The 20,519-nt window shown below is 42.7% G+C and overlaps 1 protein-coding gene across 1 annotated transcript in view; it reads right to left on the bottom strand.

The window, feature by feature from the left end:
- Window positions 1-20,519, bottom strand: part of NUP160 (nucleoporin 160) — a 71,822-nt gene that overhangs the window by 8,185 nt on the left and 43,118 nt on the right. Inside the window, exons 21-31 of the mRNA XM_037999322.2 lie at window positions 19,096-19,165; window positions 17,690-17,788; window positions 15,799-15,918; window positions 12,075-12,170; window positions 11,875-11,969; window positions 11,685-11,781; window positions 11,490-11,595; window positions 6,118-6,278; window positions 5,259-5,319; window positions 1,506-1,616; window positions 1,188-1,311 (exon numbers count right to left, since the gene is read on the bottom strand). Coding sequence (XP_037855250.1) covers window positions 1,188-1,311; window positions 1,506-1,616; window positions 5,259-5,319; window positions 6,118-6,278; window positions 11,490-11,595; window positions 11,685-11,781; window positions 11,875-11,969; window positions 12,075-12,170; window positions 15,799-15,918; window positions 17,690-17,788; window positions 19,096-19,165 — 1,140 coding nt within the window. The remainder of the gene's footprint in view (window positions 1-1,187; window positions 1,312-1,505; window positions 1,617-5,258; window positions 5,320-6,117; window positions 6,279-11,489; window positions 11,596-11,684; window positions 11,782-11,874; window positions 11,970-12,074; window positions 12,171-15,798; window positions 15,919-17,689; window positions 17,789-19,095; window positions 19,166-20,519) is intronic.

Here is a 20,519-nt window from a genome sequence, read left to right as displayed (position 1 = left end):
TGATCTCCTGACCTCGTGATCCGCCTGCCTTGGCTTCCTAAAGTGCTGGGATAACAGGCATGAGCCACTGCACCTAGCCTCTTTTTTTTTTTTTTAAATTAAGATGGAGTCTCACTCTGTTGCCCAGGCTGGAGTGAAGTGGCGCAATCTCAACTCACTGTATCCTCCATCTCCCGGACTCAAGCAATTCTCCTGCCTCAGCCTCCCAAGTAACTGGGATTACAGGCACGCACCACCTCTCCTGGTTAATTTTTGTATTTTTAGTAGAGATGGGATTTCGTCATGTTGGCCAGGCAGGTCTCGAACTCCTGACCTCAAGTGATCTGCCCACCTTGGCCTCTTAACGTGCTGACGTTACAGGTGTGCACCACTGCACCCAGCTGAAAAATTCTGAAAGTTCAAAATATTTCTAATTCACAAACTTTTTTTTTTTTTTTTTTTTTGAAACAGAGTCTCGCTTTGTTGCCCAGGCTCGAGTGCAGAGACACGATCTCAGTTTACTGCAACCTCCGCCTCCCAAGTTCAAGCGATTCTTGTGCCTCAGCCTCTTGAGAGGCTGAAATTACTGTTGTGTGCTACCATACCTGGCTAATTTTTGTATTTTTAGTAGAGACAGGGTTTTACCATGTTGGCCAGGCTGGTCTTAAGTGATCCACCCACCTCAGCCTCCCAAAGTATTAGGATTACTGATGTGAGCCACAGTGCCTGGCCAAGAAATTCTTCTTTTTTTCTTTTTTTTTTCCCTGAGATGCAGTCTCACTCTGTCACCCAGACTGGAGAGCAATGGCGTGATCTTGGCTTATTGCAACCTCTGCCTCCCATGTTCAAGCGATTCTCCTGCCTCAGCCTCCCAAGTAGCTGGGATCACAGGCGCCCACCACTGCGCCCTGCTAATTTTTTGTATTTTTAGTAGGTACGGGGTTTCGCCATGTTGGCCAGGCTGGTCTCAAACTCCTGACCTCAGGTGATCTGCCCGCCTCTGCCTCCCAGTGCTGGGATTACAGGCATGGGCCACGGCACCCGGCTGAAATTCTTTTTAAGAATGCTTGGATGGATTAAACAAAACACTTCTTCAAACCACAAATGGTATACAGGCTACCTGGCTTATGACGACTGCTTCACACTAAGCAAGAGGATAATATATTTGCATTAAAAAAAAGACTATAAAAAGATAATTTTATACATACTTGAAGGCAAGTCCTTCAAAGACTGGCGTTAAGGGAAGCTTAAAAGTCTGACAGAGTGATATGGCAGTGTCAAAGAGGCCCGCCTGAACCAAGAGAGTGACCATCTCCTCTGCTGATGAACTTCCTGTGAAAATGGAAAAAGATTATTTTGTGTAGCCAAGGCAGACACAAATTAAACCAAAGATTTTGCTTTGTTGATGAGTATCTCTGAGTAACAACCCATGCTTTATACCCATCTAGCATGCTACATACACTGCCTTGACCTAAAATGTGCTCTTAGTGCTGACAAGTCAGAGGCTTTAACTCCTGAATTCCTACCGGCAACTGCAACTGCTGATGGATCATGCTGAGCCAAAGTGAGGCGGATACGAGCCAAGGAACATTCTTTCTCCAGATCTTCCAGTTCCAGGATTTCAATTTGTCGATTTGCTATACATCAAAGAAAAATATTTTGAACTCCCAAAATACAAAGAAGTATCCACTAGATTAACTCAGCCTGTCAATTTCCACTGAACATTAAATAACATTCAATCTAATTTCCAAATGCATGAAGGAAGGAGAAAACAGGGAACTAAATAAACGCTAACTTAAACAAATTATGCAATATCCCATGTCAAATCAAAGTATTTTAACAAATGCAGCTGAGAAGGTGCTTACAAGGTACTACATGTAATTTCATTTAACTCTTTAAACTTTTTTTTTTTTTTAAGAAAACAAATCTCTGTCACCCAGGCTGGAGTGCAGTGGCATGATCTTGGCTCACTGCAACCTCTACCTCTTGGGTTCATGTGATTCTCCTGCCTCAGCCTTCCAAGTAGCTGGGATTACAGGCGGGCACCACCATGCCCAGCTAAGTTTTGTATTTTTAGTAGACATGGAGTTTCACCATGTTGGCCAGGCTGTTTTTAAACTCCTGACCTCAGGTGATCCAGCCACCTCAGCCTCCCAATGTGCTGGGATTACAGGCATGAGCCACTATGCCTGGCCTAAAAAAAAATTTTTCTTTTCTTTTCTTTTCTTTTTTTTTTAAGATGGAGTCTCGCTTTTTTGCCAGGCTGGAGTGCAGTGGCACGATCTTGGCTCACTGTAATCTCCACTTCCCGGGTTCAAGCAATTCCCGTCTCAGCCTCCTGAGTAGATGGGACGACAGGCGTGCACCAACAAGCCTGGCTAATTTTTTGTATTTTAGTAGAGACAGGGTTTCACCATGTTGGCCAGGATGGTCTCGATCTTCTGACCTTGTGATCCATCTGCCTTGGCCTCCCAAAGTGCTGGGATTACAGATGTGAGCCACCATGCCTGGCCAAAAAAATTTTCTTCTACAGGGTCTTGCTATAGTTGCCCAGGCTGGTCTTAAACTCCTGAGCTCAAACAATCTTCCTGCCTTGGCCTTCCAAAATGCTGGGATTACAAGGCGTGAGCCACTGCACCTGGCCTCATTTAACCATTATAATTGTGAAATACTGTCTGTCATCTCTATCAGTAAGAAAGAAATATGACCAAACTGTGAGAGGCAGAATTAAAACCAGGTGTGTCCAAATCTAGAGCCTCAGCTCTTTATGGAAGGATGTCATGCCTCTGTGGTAATAGCAAAAGAACCTGATAAAAAAAACTTGGAACTAAGCTAATTTAAATACAGCATACAAGAAAAAACCACACTCTTATTTAAGCACTTTCATTTCTCTTACTGTTGTACAACATTTTAAAAGTGCTACCAGACAACCTTTAGTAGATTAGAATGCTGAAAATAAACTAAAAAGAAGGAACTTTACAATATTTTTATAGCAATGTCATTATTATATATAATATATATAGTATATAACAATGTTACTACTATATGTAGTATATAACAGTGTAACTATATATGTTACAATATAACTACTGTCTAAATTACATGTATAGTTGACCCTTGAACAATGCAGGGGTTAGGGATGCTGACTCCTGAGCAGTTGAAACTCTGCATATAACGTTTCATTACCCAAAAACTTAGCTACTAATAGCTGACTACTGACCAGAAGCCTTACTGACAACCTAAACAGTCAATTCACACATATTTTGTATTTTATATAATATACTATCCTTTTTTTTTTTTTTTTGAGACAGAGTTTCACCCTTGTTGCCCAGGCTAGAGTGCAATGGCACAATCTCGGCTCACTGCAACCTCTGCCTCCTGGGTACAAAGTGATTCTCCTGCCTCAGCCTCCCAAGCTGGGATTACAGGCATGCACCACCACGCCCAACTAATTTTTTATTTTTAGTAGAGACAGGGTTTCTCCATGTTGGTCAGGCTGGTCTCGAACTCCCAACCCCAGGTGATCCGTCTGCCTTGGCCTCCCAATGTGCTGGGATTACAGGCATGAGCCACCATGCCTGGCCTATATACTGTACTCTTGGTTGTGGTTGTTTTGAGACGGAGTCTTGCTCTTGTTGCCTAGGCTGGAGTGCAGTGGCGTGATCTCGGCTCGCCGCAACCTAAGTCTCCCGTATTCAAGCAATTCTACTGCCTCAGCCTCCTGAGTAACTGGGATTACAGGCACCTGCCACCACGCCTGGCTAATTTTCTGTAGTTTTAGTAGACACAGGGTTTCATCATTGCTGACCAGACTGGTCTTGAACTCCTGACCCCAGGTGATCCGCCTGCCTCAGCCTCCCAAAGTGCAGGGATTACAGGCATGAGCCACCGCACTTGGCCTATACTGTACTCTTAAAAGAAAATGTTATTAAGAAAATCATAGGGAAGGCAGGCACAGTGGCTCATGCCTGTAGTCCCAGCACTATGGGAGTCCGAGGTAGGAGGATTGCTTGAGTCCAGGAGTTTGAGGCTGCAGTAAGCCATGATTGTGCCACTGCATTGCAGCCTAGGTAACAGAGTGAGACCCTGTTTCAAAAACAAAAACAAAAGCAAAAGCAAACAAACATGTTTAGGCAAATGTCGTTTCCCCTCAGTGATTTTCCTTAATAGTGTCTGGGAACTCATCTGCTGCTTCTTGGTCAGCAGAAGCTGCTTCTCCTGTATCTTGACATTTTAAAAGCTGTATCTCTTTCTTAAATTGTCAAACCATCCTTTGCTGGCATTAAATTCTCCAGCTTTAATCTTTTACCTTCCTTTTGCTTTAAGTTGTTGTGTAATAACTTGTTTTGAAAATCATGTTAGAGTCTATAGGTATGCCTTTTTTATATCAATACTGTACTCACATAAAAGCTGGATTTTCAACATGAGATAAAAATGTATTTTGCAAAAAGTACAAGGTTTTTGTACCTACTGGCGAAGCTGAAGCAACAGCTTCACAAATTTTCTTTTTTTTTTTTACAACGTTCCTTACATTGGATTCATTTTTCTTGAAATGGTAGGCAACCTCAGCTGCCAGCCTCAATCTACAGTAGATATCAAGCAGTTCAACTCTTTCTTGTCATGTTATGACTTTTTTCTGCTCCTTGGGAGCACTTCCAACATCACTAGTGACACTTCGTATGAGTACCACTAAACATGATTTTTTTTTGAGGTGGAGTCTCACTCTGTCGTCCAGGCTGGAATGCAGTGGCACAATCTCAGCTCACTGCAATCTCCACTTCCTGGGTTCAAGCGATTCTCCTGCCTCAGCCTCCTGAGTAGCTGGAATTACAGGTGAGGGCCACTACTGCCCAGCTAATTTTTGTATTTTTAGTAGAGAAGGGGTTTCGCTACGTTGACCAGGCTGGTCTTGAACACCTGACCTCAGGTGATTCGCCTGCCTCGGCCTCCCAAGGCGCTGGGATTATAGGTCTGAGCCACCACACCTGGCTTCCTTAACTTTTTCAGTATTTCTAGGCTATGTGGTTCAACTGGGAGTTTTTTCAAATTGTGACAAATCTCCAGAAAAAGAATCCAATATACTTATTGAAAACAAAAATCTGTATAATAGATGCCTGCAGTTAAAACCTGTGTTTTACAAGGGCAACTGTTACTATTATAACATTTATATATTACTACTATATGTAACTTATTTAACTACACATTTCTATCATAATATAACTAACAATAACAATATTACTACTGTCAAGCAAAGAACCAGTGTGAGACTCCAGACTCACTGGGGGCAGCTGTGCATTCTCCATCATGATTCCTCTTAGGGGATGCTCCAGGGCGATCATACTGATAAAACAAAACAAGCAATTTAACTGTGAAAATCAGTATTTTGATATCATTAACTGTGATTCAGAGCTTTTATGCTTAAATTCTCTCAATGGAAATTATTTTTATTTCAACCAGCAGAGTTCTTACAGAGGTACTGTAACTATGAGACAAAGAAAGAAGTTCTTTGCCAAGTTGTTAACTTATCCATAACATATTACTGAGTCCAAGGACAGGGATTTTGATCTCCATGTAAATCAACCAGTTTTTCTTGGTTCCAGAGTTATATATAACAGAAACAGTTGCACGTATCCGACCCATCAGTATGATAGGAAGAACTCAAAGTGTGTGTCCTTTAAAACAGTAACTGTAGACTGCATTAACAAACACAATAGAAATAAAAGCAGCTACCATTTACTGAGCACATTTTCTGGGCCAGACACTGTTAACTGTCCTAAGCAATGGACTTGAATTATCTCATTAATACCCAAACAATCCTATAAAGTAGGTATTATCCATATTTTATGCCAGAGAATAACTGAACAACAAAAGATTAAGTAACTTGTCTGAATTGGGTCAGGTCTGTCTAACTCCAAAACCACTCTGCGATATTTCTTCCTACAATAATTCTGAACTTGAGAACTGAAGGGGTAGTAATATATAACAACTGAATTGTAAACTGAATTGTAAAAGGTTTTTTTCACAAATATCTCAGTAGAAATTGTAAATCAAATCAAGCAAAATGACATAATAGTTTTAAAAGGACCAAAACAAGTAGATTTAATGACCCCAAAATTCCAGGATGAAACGTTTTCATACCACTGCACCAGACGCTGGCTGCACAATCCACGCATATTCTGGACGAATAAGTCGTAAACAATTGAGAGCAGCCAGATAACAGTTGCCTTGTTTCTCAAGTCCCCGGAGAGTTCGAACTTCTCTGCCAAGACGCATTCCATACTCAAACATCACTGTGCCAGCTATGAGGAGATAATAAATCAGACTTTAGAACTTCCAAAAAAAATTTTTTTTTGAGACAGAGTCTTGCTCTGTCGCCTAGGCTGGAGTGCAATGGTGTGATCTCAGCTCACTGCAACCTCCGCCTCCCGGGTTCAAGCGATTCTCCTGCCCCAGCCTCCTGAGTAACTGGGATTATAGGCACACGAGCACCACACCCAGCTAATTTTTGTATTTTTAGTACAGAGTTTAGTAGAGAGTTTCACCATGTTGGTCTCGAATTCGTGGCCTCGTGATCTGCCCACCTAGGCCTCCCAAAGCGCTGGGATTACAGGTGTGAGCCACAACGCCTGGCCTTCCAAAATTTGTTTCTCTAGAGATACGCAGAGAGAATGCTATCCCTAATCAAATGTTAAAATTTAAAACAAAATTGGGTTTGATGTAACCCCAGCCCCCTGAAAAAAATCACATGTTGGTGAGGATGTGGAGAAACTGGAACCCTTGTGCACTCTTGCTGGGAATGTCAACTGGTATAGCTGCTATGGAAAATAGTATGGCAGTTCCTCAAAAAATTAAAAGTGAAATTATCATATCATCCAGTAATTCCACTTTTGGGTATATACCCCAAAGAATGAAAAGAAGGGTCTCAAGGAGATATTTTTACACCCATGTTCATAGCAGCATTATCCACAAAAGCCAAAGGTGAAAGCAATCCAAGTGTCCATTGATGAACAAAATCTGACATATAAATATAATAGAAAATCACTTAATTATCTTTAAGATATCTGTTCTTTTTTTTGAGACGGAGTTTTGTTCTTGTTGCCAAAGGTGGCATGCAATGGTGCAGTCTCAGCTCACTGCAACCTCTGCTTCCTGGGTTCAAGTGATTCTCCTGCCTCAGCCTCCCAAGTAGCCAGGATTACAGAAGCCCACCACCAAACCCAGCTAATTTTTAAAGACATCTTTAAAGAAGAAAGTTCTAATGCCACTACAAGGATGAACCTTGAAGACATTATGCTAGGTGAAATAAGACAGTCACAAAAAGACACATACTATTATGATTCAAGTAGCCAAATTCATACAGATGGGAGGTAAAATGGTGGTTGCCAGGGGATCGGGGTTGGGAGGAACAAGGAGTAGTTGTTTAGTGGGTATAGAGCTTCAGTTTTGCAAGATGAAAAGTGTTCTGGAGATGGGTTACACAATATTGTGAATGCACTTAACACTCCTGAACTGTACACTTAAAAATGGTTAAAATAGCTAGGCGCAGTGGCTCAGGCCTGTGATCCCAGCACTTTGGGAGGCCGAGACGGGCAGATCATGAGGTCAGGAGATTGAGACCATTCTGGCGAACATGGTGAAACCCTGTGTCTACTAAAATACAAAAAAATATTAGCTGGGCGTGGTGGCATGCGCCTGTAGTGCCAGCTACTCGCAAGGCTGGGGCAGGGGAATCGCTTGAACCTGGGAGGTGGAGGTTGCAGTGAGCCAAGATCACGCCACTGCACTCCATTAGCCTGGCAACAGAGCAAAACTCCGTCCAAAAAAAAAAAAAAAAACCCAAACATGGTTAAGACAGTAAATTGTATGTTATGTGTATTTTACCACAATTAAAACAAAAAAAGAAAAAAAAAATTTTTTTGACATGTAGATACTACATTACCATAACAAGTGCAGAAGACTAGTTTATAGAGCTAGTCTCAGCCACATTGTCACCTATACCTGCCTAGGACTGAGACCAAGAGATGTTTGGATACTCTCTGCTTAAGAACATAGATTCTCAGTCAGGCACAGTGGCTCACGCCTGTAATCCCAGCACTTTGGGAGGCAGAGGTGGGCAGATCACCTGAGTCCAGGAATTCGAGACCAGCCTGACCAACATGGTGAAACATCGTCTCTACTAAAATTACAAAAATTAGGGGTTAGGTGTGGTGGCTCACGCTTGTAATTCCAGCACTTTGGGAGGCTGAGGCGGGTAGATCATTTCAGGTCAGAAGTTCAAGACCAGCCTGACCAACACATGGTGAAACCCCCTCTCTACTAAAAATACAAAAATTAGCCAGGTGTGGTGGCACCCCTGTGGTCCTAGCTACTCGGGAGGCTGAGGTGGGAGAATCACTTGAACCCAGGAGGCAGAGTTGCAAAAAAAAATTAGTTGGGCGTGGTGGCACATGCCAGTAGTCCCAGCTACTCAGGAGTCTGAGGCAGGAGAATTGCTTGAACCCGGGAAGGCGGAGGTTGCGGTGAGCTGAGATTAAGCCACTGCACTCCAGCCTAGGTGACAGAGTGAGACTCTGTCTTGGAAAAAAAAAACACACACACACACACAAAACACAACTAGGTGGGCATGGTGGTGGGCGCTTGTAATCCCAGCTACTCGAGAGGCTGAGACAGGAAAATTGCTTGAAGCTTGAAGTGGAGGTTGCTGTGAGCCAAGATCGAGCCACTGCACTCCAGGCTGATCGACAGAGTAAGACTCTGTCTCCAAAAAAAAAAAACAAAACAAAACACACAAACAAACAAACAAACAAACAAAACAAAAAGAACATAGGTTCTCATTTTTATAATACTGAAAAGTCCACTGTTCTGGGACGGCATGGGACTCCAGAAATTAAAAATATCATTAAAAATTCTTTCAGTTTTCAAATAAAACTATTTTTCATTTCAACACATATTTTTGAACACCTGCAATATGTAAGGCACTTTTAGAACAGTCTTGCTCTAGAAAAACCTGAACATTAATCTTGCTAAACTGGTACTAAGCAGGTTGATAAAATGTTATTGTGAAAGCAGATACTGAGAGATCTTTAATAATTTATATTTCCCTTCCTATATGATTCAAGAAAATAAAGAATATGCAAATATGTTTTACTATTAGGAATGTTAAGAACCTGCCTATGAATAAACTCCATCTATTTTTTTCCAATGAAAATCATCAAGAAACCAAAGAAAATTCTAAGTAAAAATGGTACAAAAATGTTAAGACATTCCACGGTGATTATATTGCAAAATATAATCTTAAAACAATCTCATATTCCTTTCATTTTAGCTGTTCTGATAAATAATGCATTGATAACATAAGTCCAAATTAAGATACATTCTACAAAAATGACTGACCTATATGCTTCAAAAATATCAATGTCATCAAAGGCAAAGTGAGGCTCCAGATTAAAGGAGCCTAAAGACATCGCACAACTAAATGCAGTGTGTATTCTAGATCCAGGGTAAGGGCAGTCTGGGAGGGATGTGCTATAAAAAAACATTATTGGCCAGGTGTAGTGGCTCATGGCTGTAATCCCAGCACTCTGGGAAGCGGAAACGGGCGGATCACCTGAGGTCAGGAGTTCAAGACCAGCCTGACCAACATGGTGAAACCCCATCTCCACCAAAACTATAAAAAAATTAGCTGGGCGTGGTGGTGGGCACCTGTAATCCCAGCTACTTGGGAGGCTGAGGCAGGAGAATCATTTGAACCTGGGAGGTGGACGTTGCAGTGAGCAGACATGGTGCCACTGCACTCTACCCTGGGTGACAGAGTGAGACTTCATCTCAAAAAAAAAAAAAAGAAAAAAAAAGAAAAAAAGCAGCAGCTGTGGAAGCCCAGACACCAGGAAGGTGAGATCTTTGACACAGAAAAAGAGAGATATGAGATTACAGAGCAGAGCAGGATTGATCAGAAAGCTGTGGACTCACAAATTTTACCAAAAATCAAAGCTATTCCTCAGCTCCAGGGCTACCTGCGATCGGTGTCTGCCCTGACAAATGGAATTTATCCTCACAAATTGGTGTTCTAAATGTCTTAAGAAGAACCTAATTAAATAACTGATGACATTAAAAAAAATCATGATGTCTTTAACTTCCTCTCAGAAAGACCAGCAAAAACAAACAAGTAAATAAATCAATAGGTATTGAGAGAGAGAGGAAGGAAGGAAGGGGGAAAAAAGGAAAGGAGGGAAGAGGAGAGAGGTAAGAAAATGATGTAAAATATTAACAACTGGGGAATTTGGGTGAAAGGTATATAGGGAGATGTTCATTGCATTAATGTTTTAACTGTTCTGTAGACTTGACACATTTTAAATTAAAAAGTTGAATGAAGAAAAAAAGAATTCACTAGTATATCATTTGATAACTTCTAAATGTAATTTTTTTTTTCTTTTGAGACAGGGTCTCGCTGTCACCCAGGCTGGAGTTCTGTGGCATGATTTTGGCTCAGTGCAACCTCCACTTTCTGGGTTCAAGTGACTCTCTTGCCTCAGCCTCCTGAGTAGCTGAGATTACAGGCATCCGCCATCATGCCCAGCTATTTTTTGTATTTTCAGTAGAGAGGGGATTTCACCATGTTGGCCAGGCTTGTTCTCTAACTCCTGACATTAAGTGATCCACCCGCCTCGGCTTCCTCAAGTGCTGGGATTACAGGTGTGGGCCACCATGCCCAGCCCTAAATGTAAATTTTAGTCCCCTCTTTAAGGATTTGATTTGGCATTTAATTGAGGGGATGTGGGACAATCTAACCATAGCTAATGCAGAATATCGTCTATTATACGCATAACCTAAGCACATTTAAGCAGTCAGAATTTTGCTCTAAGAACTGAAATGTGGAAAGGGAGAAGGTCAATGGTAAAATAGCACAGGTACTCAAAACCAGTCTCAAAACTTCATGCTGTCTCTAGTGAAAAAGCTCATTTCCTTTATTTATTTATTTATGAGACAGAGTTTTGCTCTTTCGCCCAGGCTGGAGTGAAGTGGTGTGATCTTGGCTCACTGTAACCTCCGCCCCTCGCCCCACTCTGTTCAAGCAATTCTCCTGCCTCAGCCTCCTGAGTAGCTGGGATTACAGGTGGCCACCACCACGTACGGCTAATTTTTGTATTTTTAGTAGAGAAGGGGTTTCACCATGTTGGCCAGGCTGGTCTCGAACTTCTGACCTCAGGTGATCCACCTGCCTCAGCCTCCCAAAGTGCTAGGATTACAGGTGTGAGCCACTGCGCCCGGCACTAATTTCCTTTATAATTGGACAGAAGATGCAAATAGAATGCCATTTCAGTGGCAACGCCTTGAGAAAGTTCTAGATTGGAAGCAAGGGCGTATCTTCAAGATAATCTTCAAAAAGTTTAAGCTAACCTTGTACTGAAACACATATTAAAAATTACCTAAGTCCAACACACAATATTTTGGTAAAACATGATTAAACTAATAAGGTTGTCTCCAAGATACTATCTGGTTACATTGCTCACCCTTGCGGTAATTGTGGCGATAGACGTGAAAGGCATACAGAAGTTCATAGTAATTGTGAGTCATAAGGTCCACGGCTCTAGCACGTGACTCAATTATTCCCACAACCTAGGGAAGGGGAAGTAATCGGATAACTAAGTCAGTAGCAATCATGGCAACCACCATACTTGCTGAAAGCCAGCACTGAATAAAATTACCTCATTATGCAGATTCACATAGGGAAACTCTACAAGATCCTGTAGCTGTGAGCGTTCACAAAGAACTACCACCAACTGCCGTAAACAATCTAATTGCCTAGAAGGAAAGAAAGGAATATGAGGGCAAACTATCTTAGTAGGTTAAACAGAGTTGGTAAATTGTCTTATCTAAAAAAGATCATGAAATTACCTGCTGGAATCAGGAATTTGGGTTAAGGCTTCATATGCTTGGCTATTGTGACCCAAATCCAAATGATGTTTGAAAATGCATGTCCTTAGAGTAGCCTAAATACAAAATGTAGATCAAATATCAAAAAGAGCAGTATAAATGAACATACCACACCCACAACAAACCTTAAAGAAAACAACCAAATTGCAGCCAATTCTTACCTGACTTTTCCAGTCATCACCTGCTTCAGTTATGGCCGATGTAGCCAACTGAATAACCAGTTCAGGCAAACCAATGACATCTAGTAGTCGTAAAACCTAACGAGAAATAGAAGAAATTTCCGTTAAAATTAATATGGTAATGCACTTTAAACTAAATTATGGTTTAAAATTATTGAGAAAGGTTAAGTAGGCCGGCATGGTGGCTCCAACTCCAATCCCAGTACTCTGGAAGGCTGAGGCAGCAGGATTGCTCAAGGCCAGCTTGGGCAATAGGGCAAGACCCCCATCTGTACAAAAAAATTAAAAAAAAATTAGCTGCGTGTGGTGGCATGCACCTGTAGTTGTAGCGACTTGGGAGGCTGAAGTGGAAAGACTGCTTGAACCCAGGAGTTCAAGGTTGCAGTGAACTTTAATCTTGCCATTGCAATTCAGCCTGGGTGGTACAGCACGACCCTGTCTCTATCCTCAGTGCCTAGTATACAGTAGTCTCTCTGTAAATACTTGTTGAGGCTGGGTCTGGTGGCTCACACCTGTCATTCTGAACAACATGGCGAGACCCCATCTCTATTTAAAAAAAAAAAAAAAAGCTTGTTGAATGAAAGAATAGATACAATTTCACTACTAACTGTTCAAGTCACAGATGAATGTAAAGAATATTAAATTAACACCAGTTTTATAAAAACCCTAAAGATAATTTGCTAAATGACTGACATAATCCTTTTTTTTTTTTTGAGACAGGGTCTCAATCAATCAGGCTGGAGTGCAATGGTGTGATCTCAGCTCATTGCAACCTCCACCTCCTGGGTTCAAGTGATTCTCCTGCCTCGGCCTCCTGTGCAGCTGGGATTACAGGCATGCCCCACCACACCCAGCTAATTGTTTGTGGTTTTAGTAGAGATGGAGTTTCACCATGGTGGTCAGTTTGGTCTTGATCCCCTGACCTCAGGTGACCTGCCTGCCTCAGCTTCCCAAAGTGCTAAGGTCACAGGTGTGAGCCACTGTGCCCGGCCTGACATATTTGATTGTCCACCCTATCAATGTCTGCACGCTCCCCTAACCATGCACATTTCCCTATCTCATATACGTGCAATTCTCTAATACATATGTATGACACATCCAAAATATAAGTTTATAAAGGATGAAGATAAAATAAAAAGTTTTACAATTACTTTTATTAATTTTTTTTGAGACAGGGTCCTGCTCTGTTGCCCAGGCTGGACTGCATAGCTCAGTGTAGCCTCGACTTCCTGGGCTCAAGTGATCATCCCATCTCAGCCACCTGAGTAGCTGGGACCACAGGTAGGCACCACCATGCCTGGCTAATTTTTTAATTTTTTGTAGAGATGGGGTCTTCCTATGTTGTCTGGGCTAATCTCAAACTCCTAGGCTCCAGTGATCCTCCTGCCTTAGCCTCTCAAAGTGTTGGGATTACAGGCGTGAGTCACTGCACCCACTATAATGGACCTGGAAAATTCTTATCTTCTAGTGACATCATAGCCACCACAACAAAATGTATTGCTCACATGTTTGTGGTGATGCTAGTGTAAACAAACCTACTGTGCTGCCAGTCGTATCAAAAGTATAGCATGGCCAGGCACGGTGGCTCATGCCTATAATCCCAGCACTTTGGGAGGCCGAGGCAGGTGGATCACTTGAGGCCAGGAGTTTGAGACCAGCCTGGCCAACATGGTGAAACCCCGTCCCTACCAAAAATACAAAAATTAGTGGGGGTGTGGTGGCGCACACCTGTAATCCCAGCTACCTGAGACGCAGAGGCAGGAGAATTGCTTGAACCTGGGAGACGGAGGTTGCAGTGAGCCCAGATCGCACCACTGCACTGAGCGATAGACTCCGTCTCAAAAAAAGAAAAAAAAAAGAGTATAGTATATATGATTATATAGAGCACATAATACTTTTTTTAAATTTTGAGACAGGGTCTCACTCTGTCACCCAGGCTGGACTGGAATTCAAAAGAATTGTCATTAGTAGGAAAGTAGAGGGTTTTTTTTTTTTTTTTGAGGTGGAGTCTTGTTTTGTCATCCAGGCTGGAGTGCAGTGGCATGATCTCGGCTCACTGCAACCTCCGCCGCCTCCCAGGTTCAAGTGATTCTCCTGACTCAGGCACCTGAGTAGCTGGGACTACAGGCGCACACCACCATGGCTAATTTTTGTATTTTTAGTAGAGATGGGGTTTCACCATGTTGGTCAGGCTGGTCTCAAACTCCTGACCTCGTGATCTGCCTGCCTCAGCCTCCCAAAGTGCTGGGATTACAGGTGTGAGCCACCACATCCGGCCGAGCGTTATTAAGAGCTACAAATCTACTTCAGTGTAAATTCATTTATCTAATAAGCAATTAACACAGTGAAGACTGCTTTTGTGGCATTTACTTTCTGGTGGGAAATCCAGATAAATAGTAGTCTAAAATATGAAACCGAGTATGGTGAAATGTTATACAATCTGGAAGTGTGCGCAAGAGGATGAATAAAAAAGCTTTTCTGCACAGGCCAGGCAGAGGGCACTATCTGAGAAGGTGACAGATAAGCAGAGACCTGAGTGGAATGAGCGTGTGAGGAAGGGCATTTCAGGCTGACAGCACAGCAGGCAGAAAGGCCCTGAAGAGAACAGAGCATGCGCTTGACTTGAATAAGACAGTAAGAAGGTCACCACTGTTACAATGGAGTGACCAGAGGAAAGAAGGGCAGGAAACAAGTCAAGAGGATCCTCAAGTCCAAATTATAAACTAAGGCTAAATACAGCATTACTAGTCAATTCCCAGAAATATCAGCAAGACTAATAAAGTGCAAATCAAGTAATAAAATTCTAATGGCAACTGGGCTAATAAAATACCATGATGAAAATTTCATTTCAGTTAAAAATATTTATCAGGCCGGGCGCGGTGGCTCAAGCCTGTAATCCCAGCACTTAGGGAGGCCGAGACGGGCGGATCACGAGGTCAGGAGATCGAGACCATCCTGGCTAAGACGGTGAAACCCCGTCTCTACTAAAAATACAAAAAACTAGCCGGGCGAGGTGGCGGGCGCCTGTAGTCCCAGCGACTCCGGAGGCTGAGGCAGGAGAATGGCGTGAACCCGGGAGGCGGAGCTTGCAGTGAGCTGAGATCCAGCCACTGTACTGCAGCCCGGGCTACAGAGCAAGACTCTGTCTCAAAAAAAAAAAAAAATATATATTTATCAAATTTCACCATTTAACCCTAATTATAGATCCTGGGAAAAAATGGTAACGTAAAATATGTTTCTTTAATTTCTTTTTGTTTTTTTTCGGAGATGGAGTCTTGCTCTGTCACCCAGGCTGGAGTGCAGCAGCATGATCTTGGCTCACTGCAACCTCCAACTCAAGGTTCAAGTGATTCTCCTGCCTCAGCCTCCCAAGTAGCTGGGATTACAGGCACCCGCCACCACGCCCGGTTAATTTTTGTATTTTTAGTACAGACAGGGTTTTGGCATGTTGGCCAGGCTGGTCTCAAACTCCTAACCTCAGGTGATCTGCCTGCCTTGGCCTCCCAAAGTGCTGGGATTGTACTCATGAGCCACCGTGCCCAGCCATGTTTCCTTAATTTCTCTAGGCAAATTCATTTTTCTTAAATTTGGAAATTCAGGGAGCAACTAAATTTTGGTAGTATTTTTCTCCAAAAATAGCAAAGCAATATATTTCCCATGTGTTTTTACACAGGGTGGTATAAGGCCAAACCAAGACACAATGTACCTTGTCATAATACTGCAGCCTGGGGGTAGACACGATCTCCCCATCCTCTGAGCGAATCAAGCGATCCAAGAATTCCTCTTTGCCTACTTCAGATGCTGCCTGACAAAAACATTCCAGAGCCTGGAGAAATAAAATATAAAATAACTTGTAACAGATCATTCCAATTCCAGGTGCTATAAATCAGGGGTTCACATGCAAAGGAAAGCCAAAAAAGAAACAAGATTACTAAACATGGTCTACTATATGCACAGTTTCTGACACATCTGAATTCTGTGTGATGCATTCATGTTTTTAAAAATTTATCTCACATTTAACTTTAAAAAGTAAACATTGGCCAGGTGTGGTGGCTCATGCCTGTAATCCCAGCACTTTGGGAGGCCAAGGCGGGTGGATCACAAGGTCAGGAGTTTGAGACCAGCCTGACCAACAAGGTGAAACTCCATATCTACTAAAAACACAAAAATTAGCCAGGTGTGGTGGCATGCACCTGTAATCCCAGCTACTCAGGAGGCTGAGGCAGTACAATCGCTTGAACCTGGTGGGCGGAAGTTGCAGTGAGCTAAGATCATGCCACTGCACTCCAGTCCTCCAGCCTGGGTGACAGATCAAGACTGTCTTCAAAAAAAAAGAAAGTAAACCTTAATAAGATGATTGACACATACATACATAAGGCAACTGTAGCAATATGTTAACAATTGTAGAATTTGAGTGATAGGTAAATACTGTTCACTGTAAGTCTTTAAACTTTCCTGTCTGTTTGAAAATTTATACAACAGAACATCAGGGAAAAAATTAAAAATGTAAACTACCATAATGAGAAAAAAAGCAGCATAAAGCAATAATAAAAAAAAAGTAATTAATAAGTAAATTTGGGCTGGGTACAGTGGCTCATGCCTGTAGTCCCAACGCTCTTTGGGAGGCTGAGGCGGGCAGATCACTTGAGCCCAGGAGTTCGTGACCAGCCTGGACAACATAGGAAAACCCCATCTCTACAAAAAATTTAAAAATTAGCCAGGAATGGTGGCGTGTGCCTGTAGTCCCACCTACTTGAGAGGCTGAAGTGGGAGAATTGCTTGAGCCCAGGAGGTTGAGGCAGCAGTGAGCCATGATTACACCACTGCACTCCAGTCTGGGTGACAAGACCCTGTCTAAAATAAATAATAAAATAAGTAAATAAATTTGATTTATAAAAATGTATCCTGGGCCGGGCGCAGTGGCTCAAGCCTGTAATCCCAGCTCTTTGGGAGGCCGAGATGGGCGGATCATGAGGTCAGGAGATCGAGACCATCCTGGCAAACACGGTGAAACCCCGTCTCTACTAAAAATACAAAAAACTAGCCGGGCGAGGTGGCTGGCGCCTGTAGTCCCAGCTACTTGGGAGGCTGAGGCAGGAGAATGGCGTGAACCCGGGAGGCGGAACTTGCAGTGAGCTGAGATCCGGCCACTGCACTCCAACCTGGGTGACAGAGCAAGACTCCGTCTCAAAAAAAAAAAAAAAAAAAAATGTATCCTGGCCAAACGCGATGGCTTATGCCTATAATCCCAGCACTGGGGGAGGCCAAGGTGGGAGGATTGCTTGAGTCCAGCCTGTGCAACACAGTGAGACCCTGATTCCACAAAATAATAATAATAATAACAAAAGGAATCTCTAAAAACACACAGGGGCAGGAGAGTTGTAATATTTTCTTATGTTCCTGAGTCTTATCTAAATTGCAGAATACAAGAAAGTAAATAGTCCTCACATGTATATTATGCTTTTGACTGACATTAGTACAGTCTTCTTTAACTTTGTCTAGAGGATTCTATGTTTTCCATCCCCTAAAACCTAGTCAAATGGAAGCTAAGCAACTTCCTTGCGTTAAAGTTTATTTACCATTCAAATGTAGTTTACCTTCTGTCCTTCTCCTGTAACTAGGTAACACCTTCCCAGCATAAATCGACAGGAACCAACATTGACTTGACACCAGGGATGGAGCAGTTGAATATAATCCTTAAAGGAATAAAAGGTGCTTTCTGATTAGAAAATAAATGTTTCTTAAGGAGATACTCATTCCCAAGTTCTTCTTCACAGAGGATGAAAAGATAGCATTTGAACAAATGTTTTATTTCCTGACATAATTCTGAGATTAAAACCTACCCCTGTTGCCTTCCTTCCTCATCCATTCCCCCTTTCCTTACATAAACAGGAGTTCAGTAACACACATACATATACTTTACATCTCAGCAATTTTCCAATTTTTGGTATTTATTGGTTCAATGACTAGATTCCAGTAAAGGATGTATATGAAAACAATAGTACATTTGTATTACTATAAAGAAAACCTAGCAGAGTTAATTTGTTAAAAAGATACTCTAGAGGCCAGCGCAGTGGCTCATGCCTGTAACCCCAGCACTTTGGGGAGGTGGGTGGATCACTTGAGGTCAGGAGTTTGAGACCAGCCTCGCCAACATGGTGAAACCCCGTTGCTACTAAAAAAACAAATATTAGCAGGGCGTGATGGCATGAGCCTGTAATCCCAGTTACGTGGGAGGCTGAGACAGGAGAATTGCTTGAACCCAGGAGGTGGAGGTTGCAGTGAGCCAAGATCATGCCACGGTACTCCAGCATTTCAGAAAAGAAAAAAAAAAAAGATACTCTAGAAAAAAATCATGTTAGGAATTATACTGCCCAGAGAAGTAGAGAAAAAGCTCTCTCTTTAAAAATTTATTTTATAGGCCGGGCGCGGTGGCTCAAGCCTGTAATCCCAGCACTTTGGGAGGCCGAGACGGGTGGATCACGAGGTCAGGAGATCGAGACCATCCTGGCTAACACAGTGAAACCCCGTCTCTACTAAAAATACAAGAAAATTAGCCGGGCGTGGTGGCAGGCGCCTGTAGTCCCAGCTACTCGGGAGGCTGAGGCAGGAGAATGGCGTAAACCCGGGAGGCGGAGCTTGCAGTGAGCCGAGATCGCGCCACTGCACTCCAGCCTGGGGCACAGAGCAAGACTCCGTCTCAAAAAAAAAAAAAAAAAAAAAAATTTATTTTATTACTTTCTTTAAAAGCCTTTAGAATCAGGTATTCTCTCAGCCAAGTACTAACCATGCCCAACCCTCTTTAGCTTCGTAGATCAGACAAGATCAAGCAAGTTCAGGATGGTACAGAAATAGAGAACAATCTCTTTGGGGTATGTCTTCGCATAATCAAGTTTAAATTATTGTGGTTCTTTAAAATGCAGTTCACATTTACAAAGAAAAATATTCAGCAATCCCATGCTTTACAAGAATGTGTAGATGTGAAATGTTCAAAGGAACTCACCTGCAATTGTACATATTGACAATTTCCCATCAAACATTCTAGAAAGAGACACCCAGGATTGCTAGGCCATCTAGTCATTGGTTAAGGAGATTTCTTAATTTTTGTTGGCAAATCTTAAACACATACATTGGGCATCAAATTCAGAAAAGTCCATAAAATAGCTTAATTTACAAAAACAAGGAAGAGAAGTTGGCCAAGCACGTGTTCTTTCATCGTCACTAGAATACAGTTAAACAGTTACATATATACCAGGAGACTTGTTACAGAGCTTAGAACTCAGGTAACTACGGAATAAAGCATCTATTTCACCAGGCATGGTGGCTCACTCCTGCAGTCCCTGTACTTTGAGAGGGTAAGGTGAGAGGACTGCTTGCACCCAGGAGATCAAGACCAGCCTGGGAAACACAGTAAGATTCCTGTCTCTAAAAATAAATAAATTTTTAAAAGCCTGTATTTCATTCCTGGGTGTTCATTTTCAATTCCAGCTGGTGTACTGCAGAACACAGTATTGGTGCCAGTGGACATCCAGCATATAACATGGTACCTGGCATATACAGCCATTCGATAAATATTTGTTGAATGAATAATGTCTTTTTTTTTATTTTTTATTTTTTTGAGAGTCTCACTCTGTTGCCCAGGCTGGAGTGCAGGGACATGATCTCAGCTCACTGCAACCTCTGCCTCCAAGGTTCAAGTGATTCTCCTGCCTCAGCCTCCTGAGTAGCTGGGACTACAGGCGCATGCCACCACATCCAGCTAATTTTTGTATTTTTTTGTAGAGGCGAGGGTTCACCATGTTGGTCAGGCTGGTCTTGAACTGCTGGCCTCAAGTGATCTGCCCGCCTTGGCCTCCCAAAGTGCTGGGATTATAGGCATGAGCCATTGCACCCAGCCGAATGAATAATTTTTTTTTTGAGACGGAGTCTCACTCTGTCGCCCAGGCTGGAGTGCACTGGCGCGATCTTGGCTCACTGTGAGCTCCACCTCCCGGGTTCACGCCATTCTCCTGCCTCAGCCTCCCAAGTAGCTGGGACTCCAGGCGCCCACCACCACGCCCGGCTAATTTTTTTTGGTATTTTTAGTAGACACGGGGTTTCACCGTATTAGCCAAGATGGTCTCGATCTCCTGACCTCGTGATCCGCCCGCCTGGGCCTCCCAAAGTGCTGGGATTGCAGGCGTGAGCCACGGAGCCCGGCTGAATAATGTCTTAAAACAGACCCAGGTATTTCATTACATAGGCAAAATAAGAACCTTAGACTATTTAGATAGAAAAGAACTGCTTTTTTTTTTTTTTGAAGAGTCTCACTCTGCCACCCAGGCTGGAGTGTGTGTCGCGAGCTTGGCTCACTGCAACCTCCGCCTCCCAAGTTCAAGCTATTTGCAGCCTTCCAAGTAGCTGGGATTACAGGTGCAGGCTACCACG

The sequence above is a fragment of the Chlorocebus sabaeus genome, chromosome 1 (genome assembly GCF_047675955.1).
Source record: "Chlorocebus sabaeus isolate Y175 chromosome 1, mChlSab1.0.hap1, whole genome shotgun sequence".
NCBI lineage: Eukaryota > Metazoa > Chordata > Mammalia > Primates > Cercopithecidae > Chlorocebus > Chlorocebus sabaeus.
This window is presented reverse-complemented; position numbering and strand designations above follow the sequence as displayed.